We start from the raw sequence: 15,200 nt of genomic DNA, 5'->3' as shown, positions 1-15,200 counted from the left end.
AAATTTCAAAAAATAGAAATGGTAATATTAATTTATCTATTACATATTTTAGATATATTTTGAATATATTTTGTCGGTTATTGATTGCCACGATTTACATAAATTATATTAATATAATTATTCTGTTTATAAAAACAGTATAAACAAATTGATTATGCTGTACTTTCCGAATACAATTTAAAAAATAATTATTACGAAGTTATGTGAATTTAAATAAATATATATTTTTTAAATATATATAATATATTAACTTAAATTTCTTTAGTTTGGCGTAAATAGTCTTTATTTTATTCTGGCGTAGATCGTTTATATTAATTTCAAAATTAATTTATGAAAAGATAAAACAGAAGATTATTTTAAATCTTATAATTAAATTTTAAATCTTGTTGATTAAAAATTAAATTAAAATGTAGCCGCCGTGAAATGAAGATAACAATGATGTTTATCACGGATGCTTAGATATACTATATTTAGGAAAAATATAAATGATTATAAATGTAAATCGATATAAAAATATTGAAAGTACGACTTTAATTATTAGGATAATGAAATGTAAATTATAATTTGTTATTAGATTATTGTTTGATCAAAAGTTTATGTTTCAAATATTATAATCATTGTATTATATATTCATAATTTTTGAGATATTAATAAAAATATATTAATCTTATTATATTGTATTCTGCATATATATATATATATATATATATATATATATATATATATATATATATATGTGATAATGATAGAGATATTAGCCTTATATTTAATATTTATTATTTTCATTAGATCGTCTAAGTATTTTTTATTTTTGAAGATTCAAAGGGGTAATAGCAGAAAAAATTAAACTGCAGCAGTTATTAATAGAAAAAAAATATATTAATATAGAAAAAAATTTTTTAGAATTTTCTTCTTTATATATATTTAAAAATTATCGAAATCAATGAGATGTATTCTTTTCTCTATAATTATCTAAAATATTTTGATAAATGAAATATATGAATTGACTAAATGAAATATTGAATTCTGAGACTTTGTTATTTGAAAAATTATGAAATTAAATATGAAATAAGCAAATTAAACTAGAAAGCGTAAAATAAAATACATGTCAAGCGATACTTGAAATTGAATTAATAGAATTAGATCGAATAATATGCCAAGAGCTTAAAGTACAAAAGAAAATTAAAGTACAAAAACTTGAACGAAACGAATTTTAAAAAAAATTACTATGTAAAGTCAGTCAAGTTTAATATCATAAATATGGTACTCTCTTTTTTATGGTTCAAATAAATTTTATTTGTATGAAATGGAAATTTTTTATGAAATAATGTTTTTTTATAAATCTTATATCTTTTTATATTTAACATATTTTTTATGCATCATTTTTTAAGTTACTAATGATAAAGAACTGCAATGCAATTTTTTGATAACATTAGGTATTATGTAATATTTCTAAAAAATATATAAAAATTTAAAATTGAGTTAATTTACACTATAGTTATGAAAATATATTGAAATGAAAAAAAATATTAACAAAAATCATTGATATTAGCAGAAATTTTAAAAATATTGAAAATATTTATGTCGAGCAAATATAATTTATAATTTTTTTTCATACATTACATATTTTCCTTTTTGTATGTTACTTTAATATCGACAAAATATCACATACTTAAGCGGATTTAAATCATATTCAGATTCTTTCCAGTATACTGAAAGAAATCTAGAATAAATTATATGAAAAATCCGGAAATTGAAATATTAATTCAATTATTAATAATAAGTTTTTCATTTTTGATAATAAAATTTAATATTTTATACTTTTTTGTTTTATGTTATTATTTATAATATTTAAATAAAAAATATATAATAAAAAATTAATTACTTAATCAAATAAGAAATTTTTATTTTTTGTTTAACATTAATATGATATTCAATTTTAATACGTTTATGTAGAAAAATGTACATGAAAAGAAAAAAATATTAGATTTTGTTCAAATCACTATTTGCATCCATAATGCATGAATAATTCTATTAAAATCTATCAGATCTAATAATTTTAAGTTAATAAGAACTATTGTTCCATAGTCGAATTCCAAATATCTATTTTTTAAAAAAGTTAAACGATTCTAAATAAATTAAATTGTAATTTATGTTTCTATAATCGCAAATATAAATAAAAACATTTCAAAAAAAGATCAAAGCGATTTTAGTAGAGTCATTAGAGAGAATTTTAATTAAAAACGAAAAAACGAATTTAGAAAAATTATTAACTTTATTATTCGATTCATTTTCCGATTTTTAAATAATAAAACTTTTATTTTTTATAATTATATAATCTTATATAATTATATAAGTTCTATCTTTTATAATTTTATAAGTTATATATCAATTATATATTGAGTTATGTATATTGTTAAAATCCAATTTAATTGACTTTAAATATTGAACAAATGGACTTAAACTGATGTTATTGCTCGAAGGACTACCTACAATTGTATGTAGAATTGTCTATATTAAAAACTTTGAGTGAACTAACTAGTAGTTTACTTTAAATATTGACAACTGAGTGAAATGACAACTAATAACTATTTGACCTAATTATGCTTTAACTTGAATTATATCTATGCTGAATTTTATTTGATCTTGAAATTCGCGGATCTTTGTTTTTTTTCAATTATTATCTCCCACGAAAATATAAACTAAAAGAAAGTTAAAAGAACTATAATTGCATTGAAAGGCAACTCTTTCAGTATTGCATCCTAAAGCATAATAGTTAAGATAATTCTTGTGACCGCTTTTATGATGGTCCATTATTGACATTTGGAACACAAATATGATTTGTGAGAAATGGCTATCGCTATTATATTTTAGTTTGGATTGCTATTGAGAAAAACTTCTGAAATTGATTCTGAATCTGAAAAATTTTAGGAAACTGTATCCATTTATAAATTATTACTAAACTGCTGAAAATATTGGAACTATTGAAAATAAAATTCAAACTATTTGGCCACTTCACAAATCAGTTCTTCATATTTTGTTTTTAACATGTATACAATAATTGCAGAAACATATATTGTATAAACGAAGATCTATAATAATACCATGACTGTATTATTTTATAATATTATGTTATAATAAAGCGAATAAATTTTTTACTATGATTGATAAACTTAATGATTTCTAGTATAATGAAAATCACATAGTTAAATAGTATTCTAAAATCTCATCCAAAGGCAAGAGAGACAATTATCTACAGAAATGATTCTACAAACAATAGATGTTTGTGCATGAATAATTAATGCAAATAATAGAAGGCAAAATACGAATAATTAAAGTAAATGAAATAATCTATATAAATGAACAAGTATTTTCATTAGGATGAAAAATAAAATATAATATTTATAGATTATTTATAGATAAATAATGAAAAAACATACAAATAAAACATATATTAACATATATAAATATGTATTAAAACATTTATAACTAGTAAGTAAATTTCTTATAATTTAGATGTTACGACTAATCTTGAAGAAACAAATATTAATGCATAAAAATTATCCTCTTTTTTTCTATTTTCGGATAATTAATTTTTTGTAATAGAATTTTGATATTACTTTTAAACATTTTAAAATTTCTAAATTCAGAACTTAATTCTCTAATAAAATTGTTTTAATACCAATAAATTTTGATTAAAAATTTATGTTTTTACAATTGTTTAATAGTTTTTTCCATAAACTAAAAAACAAATATCTCATAAATTATGACAACAATATTCAGAAACATAATTCAGAAAAAACACAGTTAGATATAGGTATTTGATACTATCTGCGAACAATCGAATGATGATATATATAAACTATATAACTATTATATAAATTATTAACCGATAATGGAGAAGTTTAGAGAAAAATTTAAAAATAACGAAAAATTAAAAATAACAATTTAATCGCCGAAGTAAAATAATAATAACATTAACATTTCATTATAGTTTTTAGTGATCTTATTTTAAACTAGTTTTTTCTCCATCTCTTTATTACAATTAGGATTGAATGAAAATGATAATTATATTCGAATAATCGAATAATCGAATAATCGAACATTTGAATATCCAAACTTTTTTTCAAAAAACATGAATATCTTAATTTATTTAATTTATTCAATTTATAATATATTTTTAAAACATGATCTTGTAAACAAATTTCATAGTTTCTTAATTGCAATTATGCATTTCAATATTAGATCACAAAAAAACGCATATGTATGTATTTTGAAATATTATTAGTGATTAAAAGATTTCTACATTTTAGAAATAATTTATTAATAATTTAATATTATATTAATTATATAATTAATCATTTATAAATTATTTATAAATTGAAATATTGAAATATTTTTTAGATTATTCGAATAATTAATTTGAATTATCTATCTAAATCTACTATTAATTACAAATATAACAGATTTGCTGCATAAAATTACAAATATATCTACAAATAATATATATATCATAAAAAATATTCACCCATATATATAAATTTAAAATATATTTTTATTATCATAACTAATGTTTTAATATAATAAATTTTTAATAAACAATTACATCTATAAAATATATGATTATATATATAAAATATATTAAAATATATAATATGTATAAATAAATATATATATATATATATATATAATAATCTATAAAATTAATAAATTAAGTCATTAAGTGATCAAATTGAAAAATATATAATAGAATTATTAAATAAAATAAAAATAAAAATTAAAATTTATGATTCATAATCAAATTATCCGTTATACTATGTATAATTATTTAATTTTCTAGAAAAATCACTGTATTGGAACATTATATATAAATCCAAAAGCATATTTGAATATTGTATTTAAAAAAAAATAGTAATTTTTATATTTTAATTATAAATATTGTTTTTCAATTAGACTCTTAATTCTAATTGATCCTAATTATAAATTTATTTTTTACTTTGATTTTAATAAGAAAAAAGAAAAGATAATATTTTTAAAAAATCAATTTTGGATTGACAGGATTCGTTCAGGAAATTTCCAATTTCCTATTGAAAAACCTCTTCTAGCACAATATAGTGGTATCATATGTAATTTTAGATGATAAGCTTTTAGACTCTTTAATTATATAATGAAATCTCTAAAAAATCTCTAAAAGTTTTAACACAAGATACTATGAAAGTTATTTGTAATTATATATTTATTCAAGGAAAGAAGAATATTGATAAAAATATTTAAAATATTTTTGCAATTTTAATTTAAATATTTTATTAACTAATAATTATTGAAAATTGCAATTATTGTAATATGTTGTTTGCATAATATGAGTGACAAATATATTAATAACAATAATTAAGAATATAACAATATAAGTATATTAATAATAATACCATAAAATAACTATAATATTTAATAATATGATATTTTTAACCAAATCAGAAGATTTCGACAATACAGAATATATGAAATAAATTAATATAATTGCATCTTAAAGATCAACAATAACAAAAAAAATGAATTTAAAGAAATATTATAATATAAATAAGAATGGTTATATTTATTACAATATAAATATAAATGAGTTGAAAGCTTGAAAGGAATTCAAAAATATCAAAACATCAAAACGATAAAAAAAAATTTATATATATGTATATTTAGAAAAGTTTTTAATTTAAAGTTTATAGTAACATTATATAATGTTATATATAATATTTAATATTTTTAAGTTTGCTTTTAAACATTTTTAGATAAAATGAGATGGCGGATATGTTTAATGAATACGTAACAGTTCAACAAAAAAATCATTTATATACTTTTAAATAAATAACTATTTCAAAATTTTTCTCCAATTATAATGTAATATGTACATATGTACATATATAATTTCAAAAATTTAAATAAGTTATAGCAAATTGAAATAAATTATAGCGAATTTCAGAATATTACCATTATACAATATTTTATTTAAATTTGTAACTAAATCATTATACAAATATTATTCATATACACATTTAAATTCATAAGTAAATCGTATGATAATATTAATTTCCGCAAGTAAACAAATTATAATATAACTATTCATTTACGATTTTAAATGTAATCATCATACAATATCGTGAAATTTACTATAACTTATTTGAACTTTTGTTAAATAACAAATTACAATTTATATAATTATAAAATAAATTAAATTAAATTTCAATTTGCATAATTAAAAATAATAAATTTTTTTTTAAAGTATGTACCTTATGTACTTTTAAAAATGTAATGATTTAAGTACAATAAGTTACATAGTTATATTACATAATATTTAATATATGTTATATGTTACATTATAATAAAATTCAAAAATAATTTTTTTATTAAAAGTAATTATATTAAAATTCTTTTCTATATAAATGATATTGTAATACGATATGGTCACGCATTCTAGCTAACACAAAGTTATAACTTATTAATTAAATCTTATGTATATATGAATCTTTGTTATTATTTAGAATCTATTTTTCAAAGATTATATTTTTCTAATATATACACATATTTTATATACTTACTTTTTTTATTATTCAAAATTTATAATATGTATTAATATTATAATAATGTTAATATATAATGCACATTTATTCAATATGTAAATAGTAAATGCTAGAAATTTAATCGATTGTACTTATGATTATAATTGTAAAAATTATTATTTCTAACTTACTTATTACTTAAAAATACTATTTTTAAATTACTAATTCTTTACACTAATTTCTATTTTAAATTGACAAATTTATAATGAATTTATTATGTATCATTTATCTGTTATCTGATTAACAATTAAAATTTACATTATGTATATTTTCTTATTAAAAATATAGATCTGAAATTCTATTTTCATATAAAATGCAATTGTCAATGACTGTAGTAATCTTGAATTGATTGTTGATATAATCTGTAAAAATCAAAAATAAAAGAGCAATCAAGTCTTTGTTAATAAAGAAGAATGGCATGCATTCGTTTACAATATTTTTACATATCTTTTTTTGCAGATGTTAAAATACATTGCGATGCAAAGATATCGATTCAAAAAATGAATTTAAATTAATAATTCTCAATAAACATTTTCCTATTAGCTTTCAATATTGTTTAAAGTATTGATTTAAATTCAAAATTTGAATCGATGCAATGAATCGCAACGTATTTCGACATGTATAAGAGTCTTTAGTAAATAATGCTAATAAATATCGAAATGGAATTTGGAGGCCGCCTAGTGGCGATAATCTCTATTACAAATCAATGTATATCATGACATAATATGTGAACCGATCGTGGAAGTTTTTACTATTTGATCACGATGATAGCCACCTAGCAGTAGAAACAAGCATTAACGCAGTTAGTAATTCGATCGATAAGCGACCAATGTTGTTAGGGCGTGACATGATGTTATATTACAACATAAGTATGTTATAAAAGAATATATGTATGTATATACATGTTCTTTTTAATTTATCTGTTATGTTATATATCTTTTCATATTTTCTTTAATATAATTTTTATAGTTTTTATAATATGTATTGTAAATATATGCAAGATGTAACATACTTTAATATATTTAATTTTTTTCGAAAGAAAATTAAAATTTTGCCAATATTTTTGTAATTATATTAAAAATGTCATTCAATAATTTTTGAATGTTATAGAAATTAATATTTTGATTTCTATTTATAATTTCATTATAATTTCAGTAATTACATTTTCACATTATAAATTTTCACATTTTTGCGGATCCCTAATTATATATAGTCACATTTTCAATGTGAACTAACCATGATGTTTTCATATAAACAAATGCATATGTGTAAATAACATTCTTTATATAATCTTTTTTAAAATATTTTAAAAATTAAGATCGAATGGCGATTATATGTATATAAAAAAAAATTGTTCAAAATGTTAATATTTACGACATATCTAAAAATCATCGAAATCAATGATATTTATTGTAATTACTGATATTTTTATTAATTTGATGTATTGCATTTGCATATAGATTACTTTTGTATCATCAGATGTATACATATGAACATAATATTTGATCGTTTAAATTGTTTAAGAGAAAAAAGTATTAATATCTATATCGATATAATAACTGTCTATGTATTTGATATTGAAATACAGATATCTCATGTTGGAAAAGAAGAAATTTTAATTCTCAAAATATAGAAAAAATAGTCGATAGATTTATCACATTATAAACAGTGGATTATTTTATCCGAAGAACGAAATCCAAATTGTAGAAAAAACTTATCGGAAAACTATCAAAACTATCGAATCTTGATTATAAAACTATAATTAAGAATTCTAAACATTTTTAACATCTCAATATAATAGAAATATTATAAAAAAATGTAAGAAATGCTCTATTAAATCCTGTATTTTTTATTATTAATGAATAGTTTTATTTTCATAAAGACAATAGAGAATAAATTTAAAACGTTCGAAATATTATTTTTTTATAAAATATTATTCATTTGTCAAAAGAATATTACTATATCTAATTAATCATAAATAAACTTATTAAATTTATCAAACATTTATCAAAGTGATTTGAATTATGACTATGAAATTCTAGCATATTATAAGTCTAAAAACAAAAAATTAAATTTCTATTTAACATTTTAAAAATATTGATCACTTAAGAAATAGATATAAATTTATTAAGTAATATGTATTAATTTATCATAAAATCCAAGTTAGATTACATTTAGTTAAAATAATTCTATGACAAATAAATTCATTTTAAAAAATTAAATCAGAAACGTAACACCATTTGAGAATAATAATTAAACTATTCGAAACTAGTTCATTTTAAATGTTTTAAGAGAAACAAACGAACTACTACATAAATTCAGAAGAGAGTTTTTCAGTATCATGCAGACTCTCAGATAAAAATCTCCATTATGTCGAATAAATCAACATTTGCTAATACTTTCTTTGGCTGCATCATTATTAAATACAACGATATTTGCTTTTTATTTTTTAAATTCTTTTATTATAGAATATATATATATGTTATTATATTCTAGTATCAATAATAATTTCAATTAATTTATAATATAGTAATTTTAATTACTTATTTACTTTTAATTATTTAATTTTAGTGTTCGAACTCTGATTCATCTCATTTCATTCTTATTGCATACTATTTATATCATTTATTGTATTATGTTACATATACTAATATATATATAATTTTTCCTCGTAAAAATATCAAGTGTATATTGTAAATCCATTAAATCTTAATAATTTTGTTATTAAATTTGTCAAATATATTTTTTGTAAATTTTCTGTTCTTGGCAAAAATCTCACATTAATCAAATGATTCGAGAAAACAATGCAAAACATTTCCATTCTCATCCTACTTTTACCCTGACTGATTCATATACAACTACAAATAATATCTAAAATTTTATAATTATTAAATTTAAAATTATTCATTAAATTCACTTTTGCTATTGTACAAAAAATAAAAAAACAATTTCATTATAAAATATGTATTTAATGAAAATAAATATGAATTTATACAATTCTATAAAAAAAAATCTATATAAGAAGAATTGAGTCTAGCTGAAATTTTTTATAGTTTTAATATTTTAATATATTTATTAATATTTTAATTATAAAGTAGTAGTAATAATAATTTAATAAATTCTCAATTATTATAAAAGCATTTATAATTAAAACATTTATTATTTATACAAAATCATAATTTATATTAATAAAAAATCAGAACGGAAAATTATTGAATATGCAGTATTTCTATCGAGTCTTCATTTAAAATCAAATTTGTAAATATTGGTCTTATTTTTATAATAGAAATAGAATATTATTATATTTTCAAAATTGTGAAAAATTCTATATATATATTGTTATATTTGCCAAATTTTAAAAGTGCATTATGAACATCCCAATAATAAATATTATTTTCTGAACATAAGAAATCTACCACAATATTATTAATAAGAAAAATAAAATAAAATATATTATATAAATATATTATAATATATATTATATAATATATAATATATATTTATAATTTTTGAACAGGAGAATATTATATAATTTATAATAATATTATATAAATTTATAAATTTTGAACAGAAGAAAATTGTTTAGATTGTCAATGATTTCTCTGTGGATAAAAAGAAATTAATTAACAAATAATTAATTAATAAACAAGAAATAAAATAAAATAAAATCATTAAAGAACGGAATGAAAATTAATTAAAAACTTTCTACATATCAAAAACTTAAATGTTTACAAAAAAAAACGAAATAATTTTTATATTTGAGAAAGAATAAATTGCCATAATTTATATAAAAATAAATTCCCAATATTTTGTTCTGAAATCTCTTATTATTTGTTATTTATTTGTTATTCATATGCAAAATCATTTAACAATTGAATAACGCACGATTGAAAAGCTAAAACATTTTTAATCCATGCTAAAGTCTCGTATTTGAGATTTTATGAAATGAAATGTAAAAAATCTTATTTTTATTAAATAAGTTATTGTATCTTTATTATATAATTATTATATAACAGATTTCCGATTATCCGATATGCTCGAGATCAAGGCAATGTCGAATAATTAAATATGTGTCACTACTATATTTTTCATTATTATTACTTCATAGTGATATCTTAAAATACAATGTATGAAAAATGAAAGATTATTAATTAAAATTTATTATTAATTAAAAAATCATTAATTAATTATATTTATAATTAGAAATATGATATATTTTTTTTAAATCTGATTGACTAGAAATAAAAGTATAATTATATTAGAATTAAATTGATGAAATCCTTAAAAGAACTCATGTATTTTATAATATTTATATATATATAAATTACATACATTGTAAAACCTATGAATTCCTTTAATTTATTCATTTATTCCCTATTTTTCAATTTATTCCTTATATTGATATCACTATTAAATACGTATGATTATGACTTTTTTATTTATCAGAAATATGAATCACAAAATTCGATTGCTAAAAAATAATTAAACATGTTAGTTAATCGAGCATTTTGGATAATCAAAATTTTACTATATTTAAAAAATACACATTTATAATTTATTTGCAAATTAAAATTTATAAATTATAAGAGATCCAGTATAATCGGTTGATTATTAATTTTGTTCTGTCCAAGAAATATTCTGTAATAAGTAGAGATTCCTCTTAAAGATAACAATTTAAAATAAACCGAATAATATTAAACTACTTGATTACATTAAGAAAACAAAATTAATAGATAAAATATAACAGAATAATAATGTCATTAAACTAATAAAATTACATAAAATCATTAATCTCTAAAAACAAAGTTCTTAATCTGTATTTTTATAAATCTATATTTTAAGAAATATATTTTATTAATACAATTCTATGAACTCAAATAAATGTATAACTTCAATTTAAATTGTTATAAATGCCGATAGTTCAAATAATTTAAAATACCACATTGTCATAATTTTTTTTAACTAGTTCACATCTTTAATCATATATAGTAAGCAATCGTTGATTTCGAACAAGAATTTCATTTATAATTATTGGCTGAATGCTCCATCTTTCTCATGTAAATTGTATGTATGATACTATGTAACCCGAAGTGCGATGTTCCGATTCTAATGAAGCGTTTGAATCAATAGAGCAAAATGTATAGTTACGAATGCCTAATCGAATGGAATATATTTAATGCCTGATTCAACATTATATACATTTTATTCCGCCTACATTTAAACATTTTGTATGTATATATATTTTCTCTTAATACATTTTTATAATCTATACATTATTTTATTTTTACAATCTAATAAATAATAAATATCTATTATACATGTATTATATAATATTATATAATATAATCTTCTAATGTTTAAAATAATTTTATATTATATTATATAAATTATATTATATATATATATATTATATATACATCAATGTATATTATAAATTAATTCATTTAAATTTCTGTTCAAAATTCAACAGAAAAAAATAGAAATTATAAATAATATTAGAAAATATGTCGGTATATTCAAAATCCATAACAAATTTTAATTTTGCTTTAAAATAAATTTTAACATAAATGAATCATATTCGATTATTAAAGTATAAATTTAAAATTCATTCAATATAAAATATATAGTCTATAATCTAATAGCCTTTTATATATTTTATATATAGTTCTTACACGATTCGTAAAGAATACATACATTTACAATTTTTGCAATATATACAAATTTTAAGCAAAAACACATTTATTTATAATAACGTTAAGAATTGAATATTGATAAGTTTATTAATAACTTGATAAAATTTGGAATTTTATTCAGAGTTCAATTTAAGTTCGAAAAATTCAAAATTCATTTTTTCACTTATTTTTGCATTACTTTTTCATTTCGCTCCTTCCACTAAATATTTTCTTAAATTTTTTAATAATATGATTTAGAATTGGATAGAAAATCATTTCCAATAAAAAAAATTCAGAATTTCATAATAAATACTTATTTATTTCTTTCATGCATGTTTGATTAATCATATTTTGTCAGATAAGATTTGTTGTTATCCAATTCTTAATTCTAAAAAGTAATATTATACTATTACTATTAGACAGAAATAGATTCAACATTTTCAATAGCATTAGTTTTTAAAAATAGCAAAAGATATCTCTAGTATATACTTTAGAAATATAAAGACAGTTCGAATGTTTTAAAAAAATACAAAATATGCAATGCAATATTTTTTGTAAAATAAAATAAATGCAATCTATATAAAATGATATAAAGTTAAAATACATTCATTGGAATTTTAAACAGTAAATTAAAAGCTTATTATTGTCTTTAGATAAATATAATGTGGAAAAATTATAAAAAAATAATAGAAATTTTAATGTACAAAAAATGAATTTATAAATATTTTTTCTATTTAATGACAAAAATACATTTTTATCAATTTTAAAAAAATAAAACTTTTTTTGTTTGATAAATATTAAAAAAGATTTTTTATATTTTTTTATATTCTTATTTCTTTAAAGAATATTATAAAAAAAGAATAATATTAAAATTTCTTTACTAATATTATATTTTCTTTGTCTTTTTTTCGTTATTAGTTTACAAAAAAAAAAGAATAGAAGAAAATATTAAAGAAATTACATTTAAAATTTTTCATGACTAATCTATGGTTGCCAACATTTTCTTTCGATGTCTATAACTATGTTAATTTAATAATATTAATTAAAATCAATAATATTTAAATAATGTTTAATTAATAATAATATTATTAAAATTAGAAAATTATATATAATTATATTATTATAATAATATTATAATATTATTGTAAATTAATATTATAAATAATCTTTTGATAGATATATTTTTAATGATATATATATTCAAAAAATCGGTTTTTTAATTCTAAATTAGAATATTCTCTTAATGACATATTACTTTTAATAAAATATATGTATAATATATAATATTATATGTATATTTTATATTATATTATATTTTATATTATATAACAAATATAATTACTATTAATGAATTTCAAGGAAAGATCCTTATTTGAAATAATTCATACTTTTTTGTAACAATTTTTTTTTTATTAAATAAAATTATAATTAAGTCTATTTCTGATATTTATATTAAGGAAATACATTGTTTCATTCATCAAATTTAAATTCTTTCTAAGGTTTCATACATTCAAAAAGTAAAAAAATAAAGATTTTTTTTAATAATAATTTTTAAATTTTTATCTTAACTTTTGTATTATTCTTGGAAGTATATATTTGTTTTATTTGCTATATATTTGCTTTTTCTTATTATTTTTTTTTGTTTTTTCTCATGATATTAGATAATAAAAATAAATTAACAAATTATAAATCAACAAATTTTATAGAAAATTTTAAGATAAAAAAATTATAACGAAATGTGGTTTAATTTTTAATCTCCTTTTTGATTTAAATTTTTAATTTATACAAATAAAAGATATTACATTAAGTAATGTTTTAACATTTCTATAAATTTTCAAATATAATCAAGATTTTATGTATCTATATATGAGATTTGTTTAAACTCTTTATTCTGTTATAATTTTTTTTCAGCACTGTTTTGCGATATCTTACAGAAGAGAAAATCAACGGCAATATGAATTAAAAGCAGCTACAGAGTCCGATTGTAAAACATGGATCGAAGCTATACGAGAAGCAAGGTAATTACTATACGTATAATTTTTATATACATTGCATTAATATGAAATCACAGCAATGACATTTATATGACAGATTTGAATGGTTCAATATATATGAATATATTATTATTTAAAATATATTATTTTATATACTATATATTAATTCTATTTCACTAATGAAAATGCAGCATTATTAATGAAAATATCGAATAATCGTTGTGAAATCATAACGATTCGATATAATATATTATTCATCTGCATTGAATTTTAAGTTGAAATATAAGAATAAATTTCATTAAATATACTTCTAAAAAAATATTTCGTTGGAGGAATAAAGACAAATTATGTATTTGAAAATGTAAATTGTAAATCAAATAATTTGCAAAGAAGAATTTTATTAAATATGTTTTTGAAAGGACATTTTATTCCACAAAGAGAGACAAATTATTCAAAAATACTAGAAAAAATTGAATTTGACAAATCAATGAAAAAAATAACAGTAATTTATTACGTATTATTCTTTTTTATATGATAGTTAAATTAAAAATGAATAGAATTAAATTATATATGAATAGAATTAAATAAATGAATTAAATTATTTTCGTATAATTATTTTCTATGAAGCTAAATATAAAGCTAAATCAAAATTGAACAATTAAATTATTTTCATTCATATTTTTGTATAATTTATATTTTCGTATTTGAGAGATAAATTCCTAATTCTTTCATAATTGACTTATTTTTTTTTTTTTACGTCAATGTCTTTAATAGAGCTTTGATTATGTAGACATTATTAATGCTTTCAGATATGTATTAAACATATCGTTTTTGATATATGTCACTAGCACTGAAAATTGTTCGAACAAAATGTTTTTTTTCTTATAACTATTTTCTTCGATTTTTTTTGAAAATAATTATTA

The 15,200-nt window shown here is 17.9% G+C and overlaps 1 protein-coding gene across 5 annotated transcripts in view; it reads left to right on the top strand.

Moving 5' to 3' along the window:
• Positions 1 to 15,200, top strand: part of LOC108003088 (ras-specific guanine nucleotide-releasing factor 1) — a 142,448-nt gene that overhangs the window by 88,139 nt on the left and 39,109 nt on the right. For all 5 annotated transcript variants that reach the window (XM_062076929.1, XM_062076928.1, XM_062076932.1 and 2 more), the window contains exon 5: positions 14,195 to 14,301. In XM_062076929.1, the coding sequence (XP_061932913.1) occupies positions 14,195 to 14,301 (107 nt within the window). The remainder of the gene's footprint in view (positions 1 to 14,194; positions 14,302 to 15,200) is intronic.

The sequence above is a fragment of the Apis cerana genome, linkage group LG7 (genome assembly GCF_029169275.1).
Source record: "Apis cerana isolate GH-2021 linkage group LG7, AcerK_1.0, whole genome shotgun sequence".
In the NCBI taxonomy this organism is placed as follows: domain Eukaryota; kingdom Metazoa; phylum Arthropoda; class Insecta; order Hymenoptera; family Apidae; genus Apis; species Apis cerana.
Note: the sequence above shows the minus strand (reverse complement) of the source record. Positions and strands in the feature narration are given on the sequence as shown.